The 27,600-nt window shown below is 39.4% G+C and overlaps 2 protein-coding genes across 11 annotated transcripts in view; one reads left to right on the forward strand and one right to left on the reverse strand.

Annotated features, from left to right (window-relative positions):
- ACYP2 (acylphosphatase 2) overlaps nt 1-27,600 on the reverse strand; it is a 182,771-nt gene that overhangs the window by 50,599 nt on the left and 104,572 nt on the right. The window contains exon 4 of one of the 10 annotated variants that reach the window (XM_054509876.2): nt 346-27,147. The exons of the other annotated variants lie outside the window; for them this stretch is intronic. Coding sequence (XP_054365851.1) covers nt 27,027-27,147 — 121 coding nt within the window. The 3' untranslated portion in view covers nt 346-27,026. Of the gene's footprint in view, nt 1-345; nt 27,148-27,600 lie in introns of those variants that run through there. 10 annotated transcript variants of the gene reach the window in all.
- TSPYL6 (TSPY like 6) lies at nt 15,117-16,380 on the forward strand. The gene is given in 4 exon segments (XM_045883921.1): nt 15,117-15,162; nt 15,451-15,628; nt 15,630-15,824; nt 15,826-16,380. Coding segments are annotated over 4 exon segments (942 nt in total). The 3' UTR covers nt 16,349-16,380.

A 27,600-nucleotide genomic window follows, 5' to 3' on the forward strand; every position in this document is an offset into this window, starting at 1 on the left:
TCAGTCAAGTGGCAGGATATAAAATCAGTGCACAGAAATCAGTGGCATTCCTATACACCAACAACAAGACAGAAGAAAGAGAAATTAAGGAGTTGATCCCAGTTACAATTGCACCCAGAACCATAAAGTACCTAGGAATAAATCTAACCAAAGAGGCAAAGAATCTGTACTCAGAAAAGTGTAAAATACTCATGAAAGAAATTGAGGAAGACACAAAGAAATGGAAAAACATTCCATGCTTATGGATTGGAAGAACAAATATTGTGAAGATGTCAATGCTACCTAGAGCAATCTACACATTCAATGCAATCCCTATCAAAATACCATCCACTTTTTTCAAAGAAATAGAACAAATAATCCTAAAATTTGTATGGAACCAGAAAAGACCCGGAATAGCCAGAGGAATGTTGAAAAAGAAAAGCAAAGTTGGTGGCATCACAATTCTGGGCTTCAAGCTCTATTACAAAGCTGTCATCATCAAGACAGTATGGTACTGGCACAAAAACAGACACATAGATCAATGGAACAGAATAGAGAGCCCAGCAATGGACCCTCAACTGTATGGTCAACTCCTCTTCGACAAAGCAGGAAAGAGTGTCCAACGGAGAAAAGACAGTTTCTTCAACAAATGGTGTTGAGAAAATTGGACAGCCACATGCAGAAGAATGAAACTGGACCATTTCCTTACACCACACACATAAATTGATTCAAAATGTTTGAATGACCTAAATGTGAGACAAGAGTTCATCAAAATCCTAAAGGAGAACACAGGCAGCAACGTCTTCGACCTCAGCCGCAGCAACTTCTTCCTAGAAACATCGCCAAAGGCAAGGGAAGCAAGGGCAAAAATGAACTATTGGGACTTCATCAAGATAAAAAGCTTTTGCACAGCAAAGGAAACAGTCAACAAAACCAAAAGACAGCCTTCAGAATGAGAGAAGATATTTGCAAATGACACACCAGATAAAGGGCTAATATCCAAAATCTATAAAGAACTTATCAAACTCAACACCCAAAGAACAAATGATCCAATCAAGAAATGGGCAGAAGACATGAACAGACATTTCTGCAAAGAAGACATCCAAATGGCCAACAGACACATGAAAAAGTGCTCAACATCACACGGCACCAGAGAAATCCAAATCAAAACCTCAATGAGATACCACCTCACACCAGTCAGAATGGCTAAAATTAACATGTCAGGAAATGACAGATGTTGGCAGGGATGTGGAGAAAGGGGAACCCTCCTACACTGTTGGTGGGAATGCAAGCTGGTGCAGCCACTCTGGAAAACAGTATGGAGGTTCCTCAAAAAGGTGAAAATAGAGCTACCCTACGACCCAGCAATTGCACTACTGGGTATTTACCCCAAAGATACAAATGTAGGGATCCGAAGGGGTACGTGCAGCCCGATGTTTATAGCAGCAATGTCCACAATAGCCAAACTGTGGAAAGAGCCAAGATGTCCATCAACAGATGAATGGATAAAGAAGATGTGGTATATATATATATATGTGTGTATATATATATATATATATACACATATATATATATATACATACACAATGGAATATTACGCAGCCATCAAAAGGAATGAGATCTTGCCATTTGCAACAACATGCATGGAACTGGAGGGTGTTATGCTGAGCGAAATAAGTCAATCAGAGAAAGACATTTATCATATGATCTCACTGATATGAGGAATTCTTAATCTCAGGAAACAAACTGAGGGTTGCTGGAGTGGTGGGGGGTAGGAGGGATGGGGTGGCTGGGTGATAGACACTGGGGAGGGTATGTGCTATGGTGAGTGCTGTGAATTGTGTTAGACTGTTGAATCACAGACTTGTACCTCTGAAACAAATAATACATCATATGTTAAAAAAAAAAAAGAATATAGCAGGAAGGGAAGAATGAAGGAGGGGAAATCATAGGTGGAGATGAACCATGAGACACTATGGACTCTGAGAAACAAACTGAGGTTTCTAGAGGGGAGGGGGGTGGGGCAATCGGTTAGTCCGGTGATGGGTATTAAAGAGGGCACGTACTGCATGGAGCATTGGGTGTTATACGCAAACAATGAATCATGGAACACTACATCAAAAACTGATGTGATGTATGGTGATTATTAACATAACCTAATAATAAAAAAATAAATTAAATAAATAAATAAATAAATAAAAGATAAGGAAACCACCAGTGTTGTTCTTTACTGGGGCAGCACTAACATGTTGCTGTGGTTCTCATCCTTCTCCTTTATAACCATGTTAGGCAAGCTCTTCTTGGTTTATATAATATTTTCTTTTCCTGCAAATACTGTAGCTCATTAAAAAACAGTTTGATTCATTATGGCTCTTCCTCCCTAGGCTTCCTTTTTTTTTTTTTTTTTTTTTTAAAGATTTTATTTTATTTTATTTTTTTTGAGAAAGAGAGAATGAGAGACAGAGAGCACATGAGAGGGGGGAGGGTCAGAGGGAGAAGCAGGCTCCCTGCCAAGCAGGGAGCCCGATGCGGGACTTGATCCCGGGACGCCAGGATCACGACCTGAGCCGAAGGCAGTCGCTTAACCAACTGAGCCACCCAGGCGCCCCCTAGGCTTCCTTTTTTAAAAAAACCCAGTTAAAAATTGTTTGATATGCTAAGTAATTTCCAACAAAAAATGTTTATTTTCCCCCAGACAGGTCTTTTAGTTTCAGAGAACAATAATTGTATTGTCTCACTATGATGCTGGTTTTTGTGAAGCTCAGGAGACAAAGCCAGGCACTTGAGCGTGCTGCAAATTGCTGTTTTTATTCCAAAAATAAATTTTGTTAACGAGTGGCCATGCAGGTGTTCCCCCCTACCCTCTTTGGCTGGGGGTAGTCAAAGGAACAGGAGGGTGGTTGGGATATCTGCTCAGAAGGTTTCGGACATAAAGGTATAGAAATGTTAACTAGAGACTTCAGTGAGATTTTAAGTTTAAAACCAGTAATTACAAAATCCACAGACGCTATGCCTTCCGAGGGCTGTATATCTTCCTTTGGATTTGGGGGGCATAAAAAGAATATTAAATAATGCAGAGGTGATTGACTTCTATCTTCTAAGGGTGCATTGAACACATTGTGAGCTTCAATTATAGACGGGAACTTAAGACGTAGTAGTTCCTAGCGCATGCCCAAATGGAGATGTTAAGGCATGCTCCCCATAGTTTGTCATTTACTCAAGATTGGGTTTGGACAGGCTTTAGTTTTGTTAAACCTGAAGACTCACAGTTTTTTCGTATTGTTGCTGTCATAGCAGCACAGAGCTAGAAAGAGCCCAAACAGCTTTATTAGAGAAAAGTCTATCTACCACAGCCCCCGCCTTGATCCTTCCTAGGCCTCCTGCTTCCCTAAGCTCCATTCTTTGTTCTTTTCAGATGAAAACAAGCTGACCCTTGCTAAGTAAGCATCTTCCCGTGAAAAGGCTCATGACCAATGCAGTCTTTATAAGACTCCACACTTGAAACGTGAAATATCGTAGGCGTTCCTTGTGTCCTAGCATTGCAAATGTCTTGTGAGAAAAGCACTAAGACTATTTTCTTTGACTGAGTAATTCACTCATTCTGCATCAATATTCACTGGACACTTGTTATATGCAAAGCAATAGGAGTGATTCGAGATTGTGGAAAGTACAGTCTCTGACTTTGAGAAATTTGCAGTCTTGAAGGAAAGAAGTATGTAATGTGTATTTAATAGCAGAGTTGTCCAGCCTGTCAGAACTGGACCATTTATCGGACTCTTTTGTTGGACAGATGAGGAAATCACAGTACTGAGAGGTGAGATGAACGGCCTGAACCGTATCACTGGTGTAGACATCACTGGGAGAATGGAGAAACCACTGGCTGTTGAGCAAGCCACTTACTCCATCATTATTCATATGATTTGGGACAAATTCTTTAACCCACTGAATTATGCCAGACCTCAAAGGGCTGACTTGGGTTGGAAGACTGATGAGCATGGGAACACAGACTTCCTTCAGGACAGTTTCACACAAACTTACCATGACCCAAAGGCAAGAAGTGTAAAGTGTATGTACAAGATAAGGATGAAAGTGAGCTGATGCAGCTTCTCCATGCCTCTCGCCTTCCTCACAGACCCTTGGCTGAAGTTCACTGGTCACTGCAGCCCCCAGGGAGTGGTAAACCGGCCAGGTCATGAACGCCAGGCTGCGGACCCACAGACTGCCACAGTTGGGCACTTGGGTATTCCATTTCTTACTGCTTCCCTGTGCCTAGCGTGGGCCAGCCTTGGCCTACTATATTCGCTCAACTTTACTTTCCTTGTTTATGGTATTTAAAGATGTATGTATACTCTGTAGGATTATTCTAAGCCTTAGGCCAGATGGCCTATGTCAAATGCCTAGCAGGGTGCCTACCCAGACAAGATGCTTCATAGATGCCTTTCTCAGTTGAGGATATGAAAGTAGGATTCAAATTTCCTGACTCTCCAGCCCAATGCTCTTTTCAATATGCAAATAATGGCGACTCCATTTAGTGTGTACTCAGTGCCAATGAAATGTGATGTTTTAAAGGGTGACTGCAGGTCTAGAAATCCTAAGAATCTGTTTCAATTTATTAGCCTATATGCGTTTATTGAAGTGACTGGCTTTATAATGAAATTACCATAACTAGGAGCTTTTTTTTTTTTTAAAGATTTTATTTATTTATTTGAGACAGAGAGCACGAGAGGGGGGAGGGTCAGAGGGAGAAGCAGACACCCCGCCGAGCAGAGAGCCCGATGCGAGACTCGATCCCGGGACTCCAGGATCATGACCTGAGCCGAAGGCAGTCGCTTAACCAACTGAGCCACCCAGGCGCCCCACTAGGAGCTTTTTTTATGATGGTAAGTACCAGCTCAGTAATATAATAAAAAAGGAAGAAATTCCATTCAAAATGGCTAAGTGAAACAAAACAAGAGGGAGGATAAACTTAGAATTGTCTATAATATTTATAAAGAAAATTACAAAGAATTTTATGAGCCATATGTAAAGATATATACTATGTTATCATATAGGAAAACAGATTTCAGCAAGTACAGTTAATTACTATTTGTTAAATATTAAAGTTCCATGCTAACAAAGAAACCGTGAGTATAATGATGATCTACTTCCTAGGAAATCCTAAAACAGAACATATTAATTATTAAAATAAGGGGTGCCTGGATGGCTCAGTCGGTTAAGCATCTGACTCTTGGTTTCAGCTCAAGTCATGATCTCAGTGTCATGGGATTGAGCCCCATGTCAGGCTCCACACTCAGCAGGGAGTATCCTTGAGATTCTCTCCCTCTCCCTCTCTACCCTTCCCTACCTTGTGCTCTCTCTCTAAAGTAAGTAAATAAATCTTTAGAAATAAATACATGAATAAATAAGGCAGTATGGAAAGAGAAATTAATTTACAAATATCATAAAATTAGGGGAAGTAATAGTTATTTAACAATTGCCTAACTATACTTTAAGAATTCCCAGGATAACTGGCTAACAAATACAAAACCAAACATGATTTGGATCGGCTTTCATACCACATACCAGAGTAAGCCCTTAGTGGATTAAAGAGTTAAATATTTACTTTAACTCTTAGCAAAGCAAGGAGAAATAATCAAATATTTATGAAATCTTCGGAGGGATATATCTCTGAAAAGCTTGTAACAATAATGGAAATCATAAAGGAAAAAAATAAATGGCTCCAAAAACCAAGCAAGAAAATGACTGTAACATTAAAAACTAACACAAATAAAAAAACAAAAAACTGGGGAACATTTGTATTATGATAAAAAAAAAGTTGGCATATATAATATAGAATTTATTCAAACCTTCAAAAATATTAAAACCTCAAGAGATAAATGGTCAAAGGATATAAACATACAATTCAATTATGAAGAAATGTATGTGAATTATATATACTAATAAGTATATAATAAAATATATACTCAAATATATGTATTATATTTATATAATATATAACTAATATTAGAAGGCTATTTAAAACAGCAAAAACTGGAAACAAGCAAAATGCCCAATATAACTGTACTATATCAACTGAATAGACTATTACATCAGCATTAGAGTTATAATTATAAAAACTGGAAAAATTTGTTCTTATTGATTGGTGGAGGGGAGCCCAGTAATAATTCTCTTACTGTGCATACTGAAGACAAAAGTGAAAGTCACTACTGACATGGAATAGTGGAATCATGGATAATATTTTTTCTGTATATAAATCTGAGGAGGAAGGAGGAACCAGCTATACTCGCAGTTGGACAATACTAGTTGTTGAACATTATAGACTCTAACACCTATGGTATATTTAAGCACCTATGGTATTTTATAATTTTTTTAAAGATTTTATTTATTGATTTGAGAGCGAGCGAGCATGGAAGAGAGGAAGGGGAGAGGGAGAAGCAGACTCCCCGCAGAGCAGGAAGCCTGACATGGGGCTAAATCCTAGGACCCTGGGATCATGACCTGAGCTGAGGGCAGATGCTTAACGACTAAGCCACCCAGGCACCCCCACCTACGGTATTTTAGATGAAAGTAAAGAGTTGAAAGAAAATAGGAATATCAGTGTCAAATGGCAAGTTATTAGCTTTCCTAGGGGAAGGATCTTTCACTGTGCCAGAACCTTACATAGACCACTCATGTTTCCAAAAGGTGCTGGAAAATGCAAGGAACACACCTTGAGAAACAAGCATATGCGATTTTTGCCACACCTTTGTCTATGGAGCCTTGTTCTGAGCTGTTGGTATCCTGTTTGTCTTACCCCTTCCTGATGCTTTATTTTTTTTTAAAGATTTTATTTATTTATTTGACAGAGAGAGACACAGCGAGAGAGGGAACACAGCAGAGGGAGTGTGAGAGGGAGAAGAAGGCTTCCTGTGGAGCGGAGAGCCCAACGTGGGGCTCAATCCCAGGACCCTGGGATCATGACCTGAGCCGAAGGCAGACGCTTAACGACTGAGCCACCCAGATGTCCCCTGATGCTTTATTTTTACCATAATACTTGTTTTAAAAGTTTGCCTGAATTTAGACAAATGTCTTCATTTTTTACATGTGAATTTATGTCTTACAACTCCTAATACATTTTGATTTCTTTTTATGGTCCTTCATCTTCTCCTTTACTGCATTCCATATAACAGACATAATTTAGATTAGGAGTTAATAACCAGGAATAACAGACATGGGTTTGAATTCTGACTCAGTTGTGTGACTTTGAGCGAACTGCTTATTTTTAATCTTTGGATACCTTCATTTATAAGATGGAAATAATAATACTCCATAGGGTGGGTAATTATGAGGTTTAAACTAAAGGAGATAATTCATGTAATGTACTGGTGTGGTATCTACTTCTAACATTAAACTTTCAGGTGATGACATATGAATATGCTATTTGAAATTCTAGTCAAAATTTCAACTACTAAGAAAAAAAGAAAAACTCACAACCTTTTATTTCTTCCAATATATTTGGTAGATCACATTTCCTTACAGAGAGTCATGGCTTAATGAAAAAGAGAACTCTCTGTATTTTTCTGTCCTGTCTTTGCCTTTTTAAAAAATATATTTTATTTATTAGAGAGAGAGAGAGAGAGTGTGTGTGTGTGTGTGTGTGTGTGCACGCACACAAGCACAAGTTGGGGGGGGCAGAGGGAGAGGGACAAATAGACTCCCTGCTGATCGCTGATGGGGAGCCCAATGCAGGACTGATACCAGGACCCTGAGATCATGTCCTGAGCCAAAGTCAGATGCCTAACGAACTGAGCCACCTAGGTGCCCCCGTCTTTGCCTTTTTAGAGATGCCCTGATTTCTTTCTAAAATGGAATTGTGTATAAATAAGTAGATATACCAAGTTCCCTTAATTCTAACACTGAAATGAAAATTTTCATTTACTAAAACTGGAGAAAAGACAGGGGAAAATGCATCTGTTCAATGCTGGCTTTCTGACTTTTTTTTTTTTTTTTTAAAGATTTTATTTATTTGACAGAGAGAGATACAGTGAGAGAGGGAACACAAGCAGGGGGAGTGGGAGAGGGAGAAGCAGGCTTCCCGCTGAGCAGGGAGCCCGATGCAGGGCTCGATCCCAGGACCCTGGGACCATGACCCGAGCCAAAGGCAGACGCTTAACAACTGAGCCACCCAGGCGCCCCCTGGCTTTCTGACTTTAATAGTCCAACAACCTCATTTCACCTAGTGAAGGCTGCAGAATGATCAAAATCAAAATACACGACTTTGTGATGCAGTTCATATTTAAACTTTTGGAAATAAAAATGAATCTCAGTTGAAAAGTTCAGGTAGGGAGAAAGGGGCATTTTAAAGAAATTAAATGTTGTGGCTTGGGCTCAGAATAACTATGGCTGGCAGAAAATCAAGGCTTTGTGTCTTTGGTACCGTCAGTGACTAGTGTAGGTTTTCTGAATGTGTTTTTTAAATGCTCCTTGAAATCGGTGAGTGTAATATGAGCATTCCTTGGACCTTATTTGAATTTATTTGAATTTCAACAGCTACCAACAGATGTGCTTAGAAGGAATAGGCTCCAATTCCCAAATAGCACAGTATTTCAAATCTATTTTAGACTCTGAAATGAGAGCCCATTCCAGGAAGACAGTTCTGAACTTTGCTCCCAGCTGCAGAAATACCTCCTCTTCTTGACCCCCGACCTACACCAAGGGAAGACACTTGAAAAGATGTTCTTTTGCCGACAATCATTTTACCATCGTAACCCACAAATGGAAAAATAAACTGTTGGCTCCTCTTCAGAAAACCTATTCTCACATTGCCCAGAACCAGGCAGATAAATAAAACCATAGAGTTCTTTTCATCCCCTTCTCATTTTCCAAAATGATCTTGTTATTTTTGTTACCTCGATGAGCTCAAAAAAATGGGCCTTATCTACTAACGGGTAAGTCATGTTAACCTTTTTCAAGGTAAGTTATTTTATCCAAGGTTCTAGGACTATCCCTCTCCCCCTATTCCTTGGGACTTAACTCCATTGGTTCTCATACTCACTTAACCGATTTGCTCTCCCTCCCCCTTTTCCCACCCCTCACTTTAGCAAATACAAGCCCTTCTCATTGGAAAATAGAAACCTCTAACCCGAATTCTTCTCTGCCTATTGCCCTATCTTATTTCTTCCCTTCACAACCAAGCTTCCAGAGCTCATAAATCCCTCCTAGGTCAAGTGGAAACTCTAGAACTTTGCTTTCAGATGTAATAACAACAACTTTATCAGGTGCCTCTCTATGCCAGGGAGTCATATAGGCCTTAGAATTTATTTATTTATTTATTTATTTATTTATTTATTTATTTATTTATTTATGAGGGAGAGAGAGGTGGGGAGGACAGGAGGAGAAGTAGAAAGAGAATCTCAAGCAGGCTACACACCCAGCAAGGAGCCAATAGGGGGCTCAATCTCACAACCCTGAGATCATGACCTGAACCGAAACCAAGTCAGACGCTCAACCCCACTGAGCCACCCAGGCGGCCTCATTTTTTTTTCTTGATTACAAAAATACATGAATAATTCATGTTTGTTACAACAAATCAAACAATACGGAAACAGATAACGACAGAACCAATGCCTCCCCTGCCTGAGCTCCGTATCTTATTTAATCGTCACAACCACCAGGAGAAAAGTGAGGCAGAGAAAGGCTCAGAGCGTGCCGCAGTGTTTAAGAGGAAGAGCTGGGGGTTCTGACTGCCTGGATTCCTATCTTGACTTTGCCATTTACTATGTGTCTGTGAGCAAATTACTTATTATTTCTGCACCTCAGTTTCATATCTGTAAAATGGGGCTAATGATAGTACCTAGCTCAGAGGGTTCAGTGAGGACATAATGCACCAAAACAAAAATATTGCTGTTTCTAGAGAAAAAAAGATGTTAAGAGATTATTTAAAAATGACAGCTGAGAAGAAAACACCAGGCATTAGAACAACATTCTGTCCACCATTCTGTAACTAGTATAGGGTCTAAAAGAAGTCTTTAAAGCAGTTGGCAGTATTGGCTCAAAAAATATGCTCTTGCAATGATGGCACCATTGATGCACTTTGTTTTTTAAAGTCACGTTATTTTTTTTTTTTAAAGATCCCACAATATTTCAAATTTTCATAAATAAATTTTGATTTGCTATAGTATCATTTTTAATCATTACTTTTATCTCAATCAGGCTAGAATGATTACATTTAACATTTACATATTACAAACATTTTCTATGTCATGTTTTATACTGTATTTTTCCATCTTTCTAATGGCTCTGTAGACCCCTGGGCTGACCTCTGTCACCCCTGCCATCTGGCTCTGCCACCCTGGAGCCGGTCTGCCAGGCCAGCCCCCGACACAGACCTTCAGCCTCTCCCAGATCCATCAGGCACCGTCATGAGTATTTGCTCTCTCTGAGTGCTGCATTACTAGAAAATCATTAAATCACAATTATTGACTTTCCCAGAGTAAATCATTACCCACACTCTGGTAACTAAAATATTTTCACTCCACTTCTCTCTATTTATATACTTTTTCTAAGAGGCCACAGAGAGATGACTGCTCCCTATAAAGCTACTTGGTTAATCACGCAAAGCCTCTTTCTCACCATTCCCTCTGCAAACACAGTTTCATGTGCTTTCTATGGGAAACTGAGGAAATGAACAAAGTGTGCAGCTCCCCCCTCCTCTACCCAACATTCTTTTCAGTCTTAAGCAAGTAACACGGTACTGAGGCCCTCAGCGTTCTATGCTGGATGGCCTAGCCCAAGGAACCATGGCTCTGCCAGATCAGTGGACAAACACACTTGTTTGAAGAATTCAGTCAAGAGTGAGAGATCCTTTTCAAAACAAGGACCAACTGCTCATTGAGATTTGAAGAGTCCAAGGGAAAGAAGATTATACAATTCACAGGCTCTCTTCATTCATCTTAAGTTTATCCGTTAAAAGAGCATGCTTTCCCTGTTTCCCAGGGAAGTCAAACACTCACAATTCTACGGTGTGCAGAACTGTGGTCACACTGTACTTCTCCTGAAAAGCCATCCTTCCTTCTTTCCTCATTTTTCTTCTTTTCTTCCTTCTCTTTTTCTCTTCTATCCCTCCCCATTCCCTCTTCCTCTCTTGTCACACCTCTGTCTCTGGTTGACTAGATGGTTCAGATATTTTGTATTATCTCTCTTTATTCCCCTTCCTAAAAAAAATTATATATATGTGTGTGTGTATATATATATGTATGTAGGTATATAGCCGAATGTTTCAAGTCCCAACTTAAAATCCTATTTTGTTCTTTTCAGTAGTTTCTAGTCCGTCTCCTCTAGGACACAAGCAGAATGAGAGACCCCAAGAGAAAATTACATTTCAAACTAAACTCAGTATGATCACTGCTCACTTTCCAATTAAAAAAAATAACATAAACATTCCTTATTTTTGATCAGCTAATGTATGTGTAACCTTCCTCTAGGCACTTTGAGAAAAAGAAAAATAGTAAAATACAGGGTCTGTGACATTGCAATTCTAAAGGTGTCTGCTTTCCCACTGATTTCAGCCAAAGGTGGCATTGCTATATAATTAACCTTGGCGCTAGAATACAGACCCAGCTTTAAATCCGTCATCAGTTTAGATCACCTAATGTCCTGCATTCATGCCACTCCAACTTCATTCCCCTCATTTCTTAATGATTTTAGCTCCTGGCTCCTTCTCACTGCTCTCTGATCTTACCGTTCTGCGATTTTAATATACACATCAGCGATCCTTCCCACGCTGGCCTCCTGGTTCATTGACCTCCTCCCCTGGAATGGCCTCACCCTCAGTCGGCCTCGTCCAAGCCCCACTTGGAAGGATGAGGATTCTGACCAATCCCTTGCAGTCCCCTCCCAGAACACTACGGCATCCTTCTAGCTCACTCTGGTACTTGGCCCCAGTGATCTTCAGTTCCCTGGGTCTTCCAGTGTATTGATCAGGCCACCATTTCACTGCCCCTCATCCCTGTATGTCCTCCACTCCTCCAGGCTTAAATTCTAAGATCAATTTTTGTCATCATTCTCTTGCCCTTCTTGCTTCAGCTCTAAATCTAACTCTGCTTTCTCATGCTGCGCCTGTACACTGAATGTAGCTGAAGAAAAATTCACAAGCAGGCTGATGGGCCTCACTTTAAATTCATGACCTTGAGCTCTCTCCTCAGAGTCCCACTGCCTCTTGCCTCATCCGCACTCAATTGATAATCTTGCTTTCCAAACTTGACTGGCAACACTGAAACAACCAGAAGAGAATTTCATAGATCCCACCACTTCTACCCACTGCCCAGCATACACACCCTCATCCTTTGCCTTCCTGCTGGTTCCCATGGGTGAACTTGTCATGCTCCTATAGGCAGCCTCCTCCTCCACTTAGGTACCAGATTCTATCTGCTCTTATCTATTCAAGGACATCTATCCACTGATTCTCCTTCCTCTCCCCCACATCATTAATTTTTGCTCCCTACTAAATCACTGACATCAGCATGTACACATACTTCTTTTTGTCCCATTTTAAAAACATTTTCTTTGACCCACTTTCTCCACCAGCCATCATCCCACTTCTCTGAAGCAAAACTCCCCAAGAGTCATGTATTCTTGCTGCTTTCACTCTCTCCCTTTCCATTTCCTCTTAAACCCATTATAGCTAAGCTGTCACCCTCCCACTCTTCCAAAACTGTTCTTGTCAAGTGATGATCCCATTTCTCTATTTCCTTTTGGAGCAGATTCCTCAAAAGGATTGTCAATATTCACTGTCTCCAATTTCTTTCCTCTAATTCCTTTTAAAACCCATTCTAACCACCACTATTCCACTGAAAGTGCTCTTACTGAGTCACCAGTGACTCTTTTTGTTGTAAAATTCAATGGTCAATTCTCAGACTTCATTTTACTTGACCTGTCAGCACCATGTCACACAGTTGAACACTTTCCTTTATACCTCTGGCTGCCAGCACACTGCGCACTCTCATATTCCCTCCTACCTCACTGATCTCTCCTTAGTCGTCTTCTCCTTGACTGTGTAATTTTGGAGGCCCCAGGGCTTAGACTATCAATACTCACATTCTTGGTGATTTCATCCAGCTCTATGGCTTTAAATATCATGTATGCTGATTATTCCCAAATATGTAGCCCTGTCCCAGACCTCTTGTGAGCTCCAAATTCCTAATGCCTACTATCTCAACTCTGTTGTTCAACAGTGATTTTAAATTTAACTCATCCAAAAGCAAACTTCTGATTCCCCTGTGGAGAGTTGTCCCACCACGACCTTCCCCTCTCTGCTTCTGGCAATTCCATCTTACCAGCTACTGAGGTCAAAATCCATGGAGTCATCCTTGACTTCTTTCTTTTTCTTATTTCCCCTATCCAATTCATTTCCCTATACCATTATAGGGCATCTACCATCCACCTCCCTTGCTACCACTTGATCTGGGAAATTTCTTTCACCTGGATTACTTTGATAGCCTTCTAAAAGATCTCCCTACATCTACTACTGCCCCCATCCAATCTATTCCTCATGCAAGAGCCACAGCGATCCATGCAAAACCTAAGTCAGATTCTGAGTTCTCTGTTCAAAATCCTGAAATGGCTTTCCATTTCACTAAGAGCAGAAACCAAACATCTTATAGTATCATATTAGACCCTACTTGATCTGGCCTCTCTCATTCAGTCTGCTCCAATCACATTGATCTCCTTGTTATTTCTCGAACACCCTAGGCATGCTCCCGTCTTAGGGCCTCCACTTGGCTCTTCTCTCTTCCTAGAATGCTGTTCTCTAGATTATCCACTAGCTAACTCTCTCATCTTTGAATCTCTGCCAAAATCTTACCTTTTCAATGAGACTTCCTCTGACCACCCTATTTAAAACTACTACTCCCCACTCCCAACCCCAGAACCCTCAATCCCCTTATTCAACTCTTACTGTTCCTTTTCCTTAACATTCATCACTTTCTGGTATGATTTACTGTTTACTTGTTATTCATTGTTTTTCTCCTCTGTTACAAACTCCAAGAGGGAAGAAATCTTTGTTCTATTTACCAGTATATCCTAAGGGCCTAGAAGAGTGCCAGGTATACCACAGGTACACAATAAATATTTAATGTTTAGTAGGTTAAGTATTCCTTAAAGGTATGGTAGTATTTGTCTCAAGACCATTTCAGCCTCATGCTGTTTTTGTGGTAAGATTCTTTTCAAACTTTTGATTCAATTTATTTATTGTTTCTATGTCTATTTAGGTTTTGTATTGCATTTCAGTGTGAATAAGTTATACATGCCATGAATATATTTCATCCTGGTTTGAAAATGCACTGGCATAAAAGTTGTCCAACATGCTCTCTCATATTTCTTTAGATCACTACTAAAGATCTAACTTATGATTATATATTTCATTCCAAGTACTGTTAACTCATTCTCTCTCCTTTTACTGTTAATCTTTGGTTGATACTCTACTGTCATTCATTTTTCTCTTCTTACAGTCCTCATTACCTTTTCTCTACTTTCTTTGGCCTAACTCTGCTGGTCTTTTACACATTACTCAAGTTATACTCTTTGATGAGTGATATAGTGCTCACCAGTACTTCTAGTTTCCTTCGTCCAGGCTCAGGGGACAGTAACACTTACCTGACCTTTTGAAGCTGGGCAAGGCCATCTGACTGGCTCTGGCCAATGATATATGCCACATGCCACTTTTGATGGAAACATTTAATGCATGGGGAAGTGATGGTCTTTTCAATAGACAGTGTCTGGTCAATTCAATAGTCATATGGAAAAAACAAATCTTGACTCCTCTCATACCATTCGCAAAAGCCAATTTCAGATCGATTGTAGTTATAAAAGTGAAAGATCTTAGAGAGGGAAGATTTCTTAAACAGCACAAAGAGCCCTAATCTAAAGGGGAAAATGATAAATTGGAATACATTACAATTTACAACTTTTGTTCATCCAAAGACATCCTTAATATAGAGAAAAGCAACTCAGAAAGGGAGACGATATTTGCAAGACACCTTTCTGAAAACAGATTTGCATCTAGCACTTGTAAAGGATTCCTATAAATCAATAAGAAAAATATGGAATACTCAATAGAAAAATGGGAGAAGACTCAGACACTTCATAAAGAGGATATCAAAATGGCCCCAAAACACATGAAAAGGTTTTCACTTTGTTACACATTAGGTAAATGCAACTTAAAACCACCATGTGATACCACCACACACCGACAAGCAAATAAGAAGGATGACAGAAGTTATGGAAACAGACGGTCATGAGACTGACCCATGGAGAGCCTGGAAGCAGCCTCTGGGCAACTGCTAGCAGCCTGAAAAAATGGCTTTCAGTGTGAAGAGCCACATGGCCCTGTTGGGAACAAGGGCCTAGAAATCCAGGGCTCAGGGAGGCTGGGGTCTGAAGTGATGACGGGCAAAGGCCAAGGAAATAAAGACTGAGGGTGTGCCATCTTCCCAGGAGCAGTAGATGAGGAGGAGGGGGCTGAAGTGGTGGAGCAGAAGCCAGGAGGTAAAGAAATGGAAATGGTGAAGGAAAATATGGTGGTAAATGAGGTGAAGGTCAAGGCAGGTCCCTGGTCCCTGAACGTGGATGCCCACGCGAGCTCCCTGGAGGCCATCCAACTAGAAGTGGAGACTGAATGCTCAGGCTGACAGAGCCGTACTACAGTTACAGCACAAGTGTGGTCAGGTATGTCAACACTTCCTAGAGCAGAGGAACTGCATTGTTCAGAATATCCCCAGCTTCTGGGTCAGTGCCTTTTGGAACCATCGATAGCTGTCCACCCTGATTAGAGGCCAAGAAGCAGATATGTTAAGGTACATAGCCAATTTGGAGACACCCTAGGGTGGGCTTCAAGTTCTAGTTCTTTCAAAGAAACCCACAGTGCAGAAACAAGCTGATTGTCGAGGAATATGTCAGATCATCCGACCAAGTGGAGCCTCTTGCCACTCCAATCATAGGGCACCCAGGCCATGAACTCTAGTCTTCCATTCATAGGAATCGAGACGTCACCTGCAGCTTCTTCAGTTGGTTTTCAGACCACAACCTTCCAGAGCCTGACACAATTGCTGAGATTATCAAAGAGGACCTCTGACCAAATCCACTTGAATACTGCCTATTGTGTGAAGGGGCCCATAGAGTTAGACTCTGCCAGATAAGGAAGCCAATGGGGATCCCTCTGGGTTCCAATCTGGTTAACCTCTGCCCTTGGAAGTACTCCCATACAAGATCCCCTACCACTTCCTGCTGGACCTGTGCCTTGGCAACAGCACTGGGTATGCCTATTACTCTTTGTGTACTGATCTTTCTGCACCCTGCTTCCTTTGAAAACTCACTCTCTCAACTGCAGGATTGAGACCTTCATGGCTGTTCTGCATTAACATTACATGCTCTGTGGCACGGTTCACACTCTTCTAAGTCAAACAAATGATGCTATACACTGCACTGTCTTTATCTATAATGCTTGCACCCTGTTTGTTCCCAGGACCTCTAGTCTGGTTACTACCACCTGGATTTCTAGCTTTGTTCAGGAGCCTGTTGTTTTGTTTTTTAATTTTAATGTATTTTTAAATTTAAATTCAATTAATCAACATATAATGTATTATTAGTTTCAGAGATAGAGGTCAGTGATTCATCAGTCTTAACACCCAGTGCTCATGATATCATGTGTCCTCAAAAGCGTGTTTGACACACTCTGCTCATCACTGTGGACAACTGCTGGGCATTAATCAAGCCCAGGGTGAACGGCAGTGTACCACTTGTTCCTATGTGATGTATCCAACTCCATTGGTCTTCCTGCCCTTCCAGTCACTGAGTGCTGCCTGCTCCTGGCTATACACCCCCCTTGGGCTGCTGCCTGATGGATGTACAATTTCCAGACCACTGTCAGCTCCACTTTGTTTTTGATCAACCCTGATCTTCAGAAGTGTTGGTAGACCTAGGTTCCCTGCCAGCCCAGAAAAGGCATTCCTATTTCTCCCCTCAAAGACCTTAATTCCACACCACCACAACCATCACTCAGGCACTACTGACTGTCTGGCTGTGGTTGAGTGGACAAGTTAGAGCCAATTCACACAGCAAGGATAACAGTAATGTCTTTGGTGAGAAAGTTTTCTTAGCCTCGCCCAGTGAATTCATACAAAATGTAGGGACTCTGATTGGCCTCCTTTCTTCGTCCTCAACATGATCAAGTGTCAGAGGTGCCAGGGTGGTGTACTCTTTCTCTTTCTCCTCCTCCTCTCCTTCTGTTTCTCATCCCTCTTTCATATCTCTTCTACCTCTTTTTAAAAGTAGTAGCGCCCCCTCAGGGCACCTGGGTGGCTCAGATGGTTAAGCGTCTGCCTTCGGCTCAGGTCATGATCCCAGGGTCCTGGGATGGAGTCCTGCATCGGGCTCTCTGCTCCTTGGGAGCCTGCTTCTCCCTCTGCCTCTCTCTCTCTCTCTCTGTCTCTCATGAATAAATAAATAAAATCTTTAAAAAAAAAAAAAAAGTAGTAGCGCCCCCTCAAAAAAAAAAAAAGGTAGCCCAGACTCATCTGCAGAAGCAGGCTCTTTAGTTTAATCTAGCTCTCTTGTCATCTCCAGAGGCAGAGCGGGTGTCCTTTCAAGGAAACTTCGGGAGCTCTTATTGCCCCTCTGCGCTCTTCCAACCCCTCCCTCCCTTAGCAATGACTACAGGGCTCAAAGGAAGACCAGTCCACAGGGAAGGAAAAGTGTTTCCAGTTCAGAATGGATGAAAGGAACCAAAGAGATTGTGGTTGGTGCCCTAAGCAGGGAAAACTGAATGAAAGGCCAGATGCAGGACTGAGTCTGAAATGCAGGGCCTAGAATTAAGACCGGGTCAACTGTGAGCCTGCAAGGACAACTTGCTCTGGGAGTGGTGATGGGAGGAGGAATACTGTTCTCAGGACTGGCCTGGGAGAACTGCAGGTTGCTGAAGCATTAACTCTGTTGCCTTGCAAAGGGTTCTCTAAAGAAAAACAGTGCCATGTTGACTGTTTTCTCTCTTGTCTTCATGTGATCTTGTTTATGTGGAAGATTAATACAATACTACTGTGCCCTTAATTTCACTAGTATTTAGTAAAATCTATTACTTTCTCTGCTTCTGCTTACTGGGAAGATTTGGCAGTATAGATTTTATTTTCAATTGGGAACATTTGGAAGAATATCCATCTCTTTCCTGTATACCATGGAGAGTTCTGTGAATATTCTTAACAGTTTCACCTTGTTTCCGTTAAAATTATCTTTAGAAATGCAATTTGAATAACTTGGTCTTGTCAGAAGCTGAAGACTTCAGAAATTGTTGTCTTCATGGAAAAATTCCCTAACAAAAAATTTGTGGCTCTGATTGTCTTGACAATTTACCCTGGTAACAGCTTAGTCATTGATGTATCTCTTTTTCTAAATAGCAAAATGACTTGTGAGATTGCTCTGTAAAATTGGAAGGGTACCATTGGCATATTTATCTTTATTTATACACATTATGGCAAAATCAAAGCATGTCAGCCTGAAAAAACAGTTAAACTAAAAAGATGGAAAATAAAAAGGGTGGAAAGTACACAGAGAAACCAGAATGGTATAAGAGTAGCCTGATACGAATACTTTAGACAACTGTTTGGCAGGCTCTATGCACACCCTCTGATCCAGCTCTGGGAATATTCCCAACAGAAATGCATATATGTATTCACAAAGACCTGCATAGAAATGTTTTTAACAGCACAATTCTACTAGCTAACACTGGGAACTGCCCCAATATTCACCACTGGTTGAAAAAATAAACAAGCTTTAAATATTCACACCATGGAATACTGTGAGAAATAAAGAACTATGCCTACATGTAGTAATATGAATGAATCTCACAAACATGATGTTGGATAGAAGAAGCCAGACTCAAGAGTATGTGCTATATAATTCCATTTCTGTATGAAGTTTAAGAACAGGTGCACTTGACCTATGGTGGTAGAAGTCCAAACAGTCATCACTACCAAGAACAGTGAAGATTCTGGTATCTGACCCCCTACTTACAAACTTAGCATGTTATCCTGCCTAGTTAGCAGATGCTGAGTCAGAGACAAAGGACCTTACAGCTCAACAGCCAGTGTCAGTATTTCTACCCATCTCTTGAGCCCTTTGAAAACTCTTAATCTGCAGCATGACGAAAGCCACGTGACACCTGCACACACAGTGGGCTGCGTTAGAGGAGAGGTACCCTGGCCTGAAGGAAAGTGAATCCTTGGGCGCCTGGGTGGCTCAGTCGTTAAGCGTCTGCCTTCGGCTCAGGTCATGGTCCCAGGGTCCTGGGATTGAGTCCCACATCGGGCTCCCTGCTCCACGGGAAGCGTGCTTCTCCCTCTCCCATTCCCCCTGCTTCTGTTCCTGCTCTCTCTCTCTCTCTGTCAAATAAATAAATAAAATCTTAAAAAAAAAAAAAATTATTAAAAAAAAAAAGTGAATCCTTTATAATGGGAATTAAGCATGTCTGCCCTTTGCTTTGAAGGCAGACATTATCTTTATTATACTGAACAGCAAGGAAACCCATAGGAGACAAAATCTCTACTTTTTCAAGGCTGTAAGCAAACCTGCCCTTTGCTCTGGAGGGAAACACCATTTCTGTCTTCCAAGGCTATTCACGGATATCCTTGAAAAGATACTCTGAACCAAGGCAGTTAGTGTTTCTGCTTCCAAAAGTGCAGAAACATCAGAGACCCATGATAATTATCTTCCAACAGTTTTGGAGGGTGGGTACCTATTGACTGGAAGGGACTATGATGGTGGATTCTAAAGGACTGGAGATGTCCTATGTCTTAATCTGGGTGCTGGATACCTGGGTGTATTCAATTTGTGAAACTTCACTGAGTTGTATACCTGTGAAACACACTGCTATATGTATATTATCCTTTAATGAAATACACCTGAGAAAAGCAAAAAAATAGAAATCCAAAGTAAACTAAGGAAAATAAAACAATAGAAAAAATTAAAAACAACAAAACAAAACCTGATCATTTTTCTGGAACCTCTACACTAGAAAATGACTGGCTAATTCAAAAGTATGTTTCAGATCTTTTTGGGTAGGCAATGATTCCATATCTGAGAATTCTAATGGGTTCATTTTCTGTGTCACATTCAAATGGCTAAAATCCATTTTCTAAGGATAAAAGTACTCAATTATCTAGGTATGGGCCATCAACTTTTAGTATGTTTACTGAACCTGTTCATTTTGTCAACTGACTTTTATCAGAGTTTTTCACTTATAAACAGTTCATTAATCATGGCTTGTGATAGTTCATTTCTTTTTCCATCGTGGTAAGTGCACTCTTTAATCCTTACCACATATTTCATCCACCTCCCCTCTGGTGAACCATCAGTTTGTTCCCTATATTTAAGAGTCTGTTTCTTGGTTTGTCTTTTTTTTCCTTTGCCTGTTTGTTCTGTTTCTTAAATTCCACATATGAGTGAAATCATCATATGGCATTTGTCTTTCTCTGACTTATTTTGCTTAGCATTATACTCTGTAACTCCATCCATGTCACTGCAAATGGCAAGATTCATTCTTTTTTATGGCTGAATAATATTCCATTGTATATACATACCACCATCTTCTTTATCCATTCATCAGTTGAGGGACACTTGGGCCATTTCCATAATTTGGCTATTGTAAATAATGCTGCAATAAACATACAGGTGCATGTATCCCTTTGAATTAGTGTTTTTGGATTTGGGGGGTAAATACCCAGCAGTCCAATTACTGGATCATAGAGTAGTTCTGTTTTAATCTTTTAAGTAACCTCCATACTCTTTTCCACAGTGGCCACACTAGTTTGCATTCCCACCAACTGTGCAAGAGGATTCCTTTTTCTCCACATCCTCATCAATCCTTGTTTTTTTGTTTTTTTAAGTCATTCTGACAGGTGTGAGGTGATATCACATTGTAGTTTTGATTTGTATTTCCCTGATGATGGGTGATGTTCAGCATCTTTTCATGTGTATGTTGGCTATCTGGATGCCTTCTTTGGGGAAATGTCTGATCATGTCTTCTGCCCATTTTTAATTGGATTATTCATTTTTTGTGTGTTGTGTTTTATAATTTCTTTATATATTATAGATATTAACCCTTTATTGGATATGTCATTTGCCAATATCTTCTCCCATTCCATAAGTTGCCTTTTAATTTTATTGATTGTTTCCTTCTGCAGCAGCTTTTTATTTTAATGTTGTCTCAATAGTTTATTTTTCCTTTTATTTCCCTTGCCTTAGGGGATATACCTAGAAAGATGTTGCTATAGTCGATGTCAGAGATATTACTGCCTATGTTTTCTTCAAGGATTTTTATGGCTTCAAGTCTCACATTTAGTTCTTTAATCCGTTTTGAGTTTATTTTTGTGTATGGTGTAAAAAAGTGGTCTAGTTTCATTATTTTGCATGTATATGTCCAATTTTCCCAACACCATTTGTTGAAGAGACTGTCTTTTTCTAATTGTTTACTCTTTCTCTTTCCTCTTTTGTCAAAGATTAATTGACCATATAATTATGGGTTTATTTCTGGGTTTTTTATTCTGTTCCATTGATCTATGTGGCTACTTTTATGTCAGTACCATACTGTTTTAATTATTACCACTTTGTAATGTAAGTTGAAATCTGGAATTGTGATACCTCCAGTTTTGTTTTTCTTTTTCAAGATTGCTTTGGCTATTCAGGGTCTTCTGTGATTCCATACAAATTTTAGGATTCTTTGTTCTAGTTCTATGAAAAATGTTGGTATTTTGGGAGGGATTGCATTAAATCTGTGTATTTCTTTGGATAGTATGGACATTGTAACACTATTCATTCTTCCAATCCATAAGTATGGAATGTCTTTCCATTTCTTTGTGCCATCTTCAATTTCTTTCATCAGCATTTTATAGTTTTCAGAGTACAGGTCTTTCATCTCTTTGGTTAAATTTATCCCTAGATATTTTATTGGTTTTGGTGTAATTTTAAGTGACATTGTTTTCTTAATTTCACTTTCTGCTGCTTCATTATTAGTGTATAGGAATGCAACAGATTTCTGTACATTGATTTTGTATCCCACAGTTTTACTGAATTTGTCAGTTCTAGTAGTTTTTTGGTGGGGTCTTTAGGGTTTTCTATATATAATATCATGTCATCTACAAACAGTGAAAATTTTACTTGTTCCTGACCAATTTGGATGCCTTTCTTTTTCTTGTCTGATTGCTGTAGCTAGGACTTCTAGTACTATGTTGAATAAAAGCAGTAAGAGTAGACATCCTTGTCTTATTCCTGACCTTAGGGGAAAAGCTCTCAGGTTTTTCCTATTGAACATGATGTTCACTGTGGGTTTTGCATATAAAGCCTTTAATATGTTATGTTCCCTCTAGAGCTACTTTGTTGAGAGATTTTATCATGAATGGATGTTGTACTTTGTCAAATGCTGTTTCTGCATCTATTGAAATGATATGATTTTTATCCTTTTTTTTTTTTAAAGATTTTATCTATTTACTTGACAGAGTTAGCAAGAGCAGGCACACAAGTGGGGGAGTGGGAGGGGGAGAAGCAGGGAGCCTGATGTGGGGCTCGATCCCAGGACCCTGCGACCATGACCTGAGCTGAAGGCAGACGCTTAATGACTGAGCCACCCAGGCGCCCCTATCCTTTCTCTTATTGATAAGATATATCACATTGATTGATTTGAGAATATTGAACCACACTTGCATCCTGGGAATAAGTCCCACTTGATCATGGTGAATGATTTTTTGAATGTATTGTTGGATTTGGTTTGCTAGTATTTTGTTGAGGATTTTTGCATCCATATTTATCAGAGATATTGGCCTGTAGTTCTTTTTTTGAGGTGTCTTTATCTGGTTTTGATATCAGGGTGATACTGGTCTCATAGAATGAATTTGGAAGTTTTCCTTCCTCTTGTACTTTTTGGAATAGTTTGAGAAGAATAGATATTAACTCTTCTTTAAATGTTTGGTAGAATTTGCCTGTGAAGCCGTTGGATCCTGGACTTTCATTGGTTGGGAGCTTTTTGATGACCGATTCAATTTCATTGCTGGTAATCAGTTTGTTCGAATTTTCTATTTCTTCCTGATTTAGTATTTGGAAGATTATATGTTTCTAGGAATTTATCCATATCTTCTAAGTTGTCCAATTTGTTGGCATATAATTTTTCATAACATTCTCTTACAGTTGTTTGTATTTCTGGTGTTATTTCTCCTCTTTTTTTTGCCTTTGTTTTTGTTTATTTGGGTCCTCTTTTTTTTTTTTTTTATGAGGTGATAGTTCATTTCAAAGTTCAGCTCTGCCAGCCAAATAAATAAAACCTGTGTATAATTTAGTTCTATTGTTCAGCAATAGATGATGCTAGTCTCAGGATGGGCCCCATTATGTACTTGCTCATTAGGATGGTCTTTATTAAAGTTTCATAGCCTTTCTTTTCAGGGCTCCCTCTTTGAGGTATAAGTATTTCAATTGATAATTAAGAGTTAAGAACAGTTTTAAGCCACACCTTTGGCACATTCCATAGAAGACTGTCATTAATAACAAAATCTTCTGTTAAAAATGTAAAGAAAAAATTTGGTTTGGCTTATTTGAGCAAAATTTTTCCATTTCTGTATATAACAAGGTATTGTGGATAATAAAAATAGTTCAGTGTTGAAAATGTAGATTTCTTTTTTACATAAGGGATACAAAAACTTTTAATAATAAACAAGATTAACTTATTGCCTTTGAAGCATAAGGTAGAAATTAGGCTTTTCAAAATGCCTACTATCAATTCATATCACACATTATAATTTTAAATGGCATCCATTTGGATGGCTTGCCCTGTGTTTTCCAATGGCAAAATTTTCTCTTTGCTACTAGTAGCTAGAAGCATAGGGCATATAGGACACTTTGATTCATGTAAAGGTGTCCAAAATTCAAGTTTAGTCTGTCTTACCATGATGGATAGGGATGAGAAAGGTGATAGCTGGGATTTTTGAATCTCGCATTAAACAAGGGTCCAGAGCATTAAACTAATAGTGCACCGAGTTAGAGGTGGGGGCACCTTGGTTCTAGGGGACTCTGCCCTAAATTGTAGGCAAATCCCTTAATTCCAAAGATAGTTCTATTCATCTTCTAAATCTGTAGATTTACCTGCCCCTTAAAAATAAATTTTCCAGAAAGTTCTATGCCTTTGCCTGGCTTGCATTCTCTGTACTTTTCCTGGGTAACCTTAGCCACTGTCATAGCTTCTGTCATCACCTTTGAAAAAAGGACTGTGAAATTGCAATCTTCAACCCTTACTCTAGATCAGGGTCTGATATGTCCATTTGTACAATGTTTTCAAAATTGCTCTATTCCCTCTGATCTGGGTTTCACTACAACATCTCTTGCTACATTACTGGAAATCTCTAGACTGCCTCTCCTAAATCTTTCTTTTCCCAACATTCACCCTATTGACAAAGTGATCAAGTCCTTTTTGCCCAGAAATCCTTGTCAGCACACCACTGCCTGCAGAACATAGTCCCAACACCTTGCTACTGCACTTAAGGTCAGTTACAATGAAGCCCCCACCCAATAATCTTGCTGGATCCCACGCATAGGGCTCATGCACTGTCCTGCTTCTGTGCCTTTCCCTCATCTTAGATTTTCTTCCCTCCCTCCTTACCTATGGAAATCCTATCAAAATTCAATTCAAATGCCATCTCTTCAAAAAAAAAAACTAAACATCCCAAACCCCCTACCTCCTGCAGCATACACTTTGTAGGCACTTATTTCATACAAACTTATACTGTAGTTCTTTATATATGTTACTTGGTTATATAGGTCTTCATTACTCAATTTTAAGTTATTTAAGGGCCAAGATCATGTTTTAGTTATCTTTTTCTTCTGTAATGGATAAGACACTGTGCCGTCCTCAAGTAGCCTAGAGTCTAGCACAGGAGACAATATACAGTGTGAGAAATGCTAAAATAAGAACAAGCACAGAATGCCATGGGACCACATGAGAACGGTGTTTCCCCAAGCTGAAGTTAAGGAGTGTCAGGGAAGGCTTATATTATTATAAGAAGTGGCTTTCAAGTTCCTTTGTAGACACCATACTAGACTATAAGCTTCTTCAGAGATTTATCTTTTTATCTCTGTATCTGTAGGGATACATATTTTATGTCTAGCACAAAATAGACACTCCAAAATTAATGAATGTGTCAAAAAAAAGATGCCCAAGTCATTTATAGTTCTAAATGTGTAGAGTGAATCATATTAGTCCTTTGTACTTTTTTATCCTACTTATCAGATGGTCAATAAATAATAATTGGCTAATGAAAACCTCATAAAAAAGTTAATGACTTATTTTTTAGGCTTGAGGTTTTAGGTAAGTTTTAACTGGCATAGCTACCCAAATAAGTCCTAAGAAAGAAGAGCCAGAGCAGAGACTTCAGTCAAATCATTACATATACCTTAATTCCAAGTCTCAGAGAGGATGAGAGAAAATACGAGGATAGAACTGAATCACTGTACTAATGACTTTGGTTAGAAGATGTTTATGAACTTTATGTAAATCCAAAGCTTGATTCATGGTAATATGATCTACTTGTAATTATTTTCAATGATGATGATTTTGGTAAAATAAGCAATATATTTTGCAGGTTTCTGTTATTAGAATAAGTTGATTTGAGGGGCAGCAGCTCCTGCCCATGAGTCCTGTCCCCGTGCTTTAATAAACCACCATTAAAAAAAAAAAGAAGAAAGAAAGGAGTGTATGTGGATAAATGAGCTGTTTTGAAATTACAGGTCCAAATGGTATCAAAACTGTGATATTTGCTCCTTAATCTCTAAATTCATCTAAGTTAAAAAGAAAACAGACCTTATTACAGTCCTTAACAATAGACTATACTAATAATAGCTCTCATTTATTAAGTCCCTACATCATGGTACCACTGTGCTAAGCATTTTATGTGCATTATTCTCTTAATTTTCATACAACCCTACAAGGTATTCCTGTTCCCATTTTGCAAATGAGGAAAATGGGGCTCAGTTGAGATACTTGTGTTTGGTCACTCACCAAGGTAGTAGTAAAGCCAGGATTCAAACCCAAGTCTGACTCCAGAGTCTCATAACTGTATAGGGATAGAAATCTTATCTTTTGTTTTATAGTAGAAAATTATTAATCAAGATAATCTGCCAATGGTTTAGATTTTTCCCATTTGTGTACAAAATTTTTTAGTATATAAAACATTTACTAATTTTGATGATTAATGAAAATTCCAACAACAAAGGATAAGTGTAAAATCAGAAGAACAGTACTAACAATACATTATCATTTGTTTTTCCTTTAACGATTATCAACCATATTATGACCTAATGTCTTCTGAAATCTGAATACCACCCACAAATGACTTTAAGATATAGTGGCATTTACGGCACATCTACTGTTGGTTCAAGTCACTTTGCTAAAGGCACTGTCACAGCTGTATCATATTTTTAGATATTCAGGTGACTCCAACAAGCTTTCTGTCCCTAAGTAAACAGCAGGATTTGGAAGACAATGCACTTTGTCCAGGAAGACCAAATAACAGAGGTCTTTTCGGGTGGGGAAGGGATTATGTCACTGTCTAGAAATCTTTGATAAACTTGGCTCCCCAGCAATGGCAGGCTGGGGAAGGAACGCACAGCCAAGCAACACATGTGAGGTCCCAGAAATGTGATACAAAGAGAAGTGTAAAATGGAAAAATCTCAAGGACAAAGCACAATGGAAGAGAAAAATAGTGTAAGAGAAATTTTCAATATTAGTTGTATATACCCAAAAGAACACTGGTGTGAGACCGAAGAGACTGTGATTTTTAGTTCTAGCTTGTTTTTCAATCTAATTTTGGGACTTCTGGCAAGGGGAGTGTAATCTCCCTATGGTTGGAATTTATTACTCATGATGAGAGGGAGGTGGACTAGAAAGTCTTTAAGTTTCCTTTTAGAGCTTTGATCCTATCATGCTAGGGAGGCTGCAGATACACATCCCTGGGGCTTTACTACTACTTAGAAATATGGTTGAATATTATACCACACACATAGACTCAAAATGGTTGAAAGACCTTAATGTGAGACAGGAATCCATCAAAATCCTAAAGGAGAACACAGGCAGCAACCTCTTCGACCTCAGCCACAGCAACTTCTTCCTAGAAACATCGCCAAAGGCAAGGGAAGCAAGGGCAAAAATGAACTATTGGGACTTCATCAAGATAAGAAGCTTTTGCACAGCAAAGGAAACAGTCAACAAAACCAAAAGACAACTGACAAAATGGGAGAAGATATTTGCAAATGACATACCAGATAAAGGGCTAGTATCCAAAATCTATAAAGAACTTATCAAACTCAACACCCAAAGAACAAATGATCCAATCAAGAAATGGGCAGAAGACATGAACAGACATTTCTGCAAAGAAGACATCCAAATGGCCAACAGACACATGAAAAAGTGATCAACATCACACGGCACCAGGGAAATCCAAATCAAAACCTCAATGAGATACCACCTCACACCAGTCAGAATGGCTAAAATTAACAAGTCAGGAAATGACAGATGTTGGCAGGGATGTGGAGAAAGGGGAACCCTCCTACACTGTTGGTGG

The sequence above is a fragment of the Mirounga angustirostris genome, unplaced genomic scaffold, assembly GCF_029215605.1.
Source record: "Mirounga angustirostris isolate CCGP_5_RB_7025 unplaced genomic scaffold, mMirAng1.0.hap1 SCAF_10, whole genome shotgun sequence".
NCBI classification, from domain to species: domain Eukaryota; kingdom Metazoa; phylum Chordata; class Mammalia; order Carnivora; family Phocidae; genus Mirounga; species Mirounga angustirostris.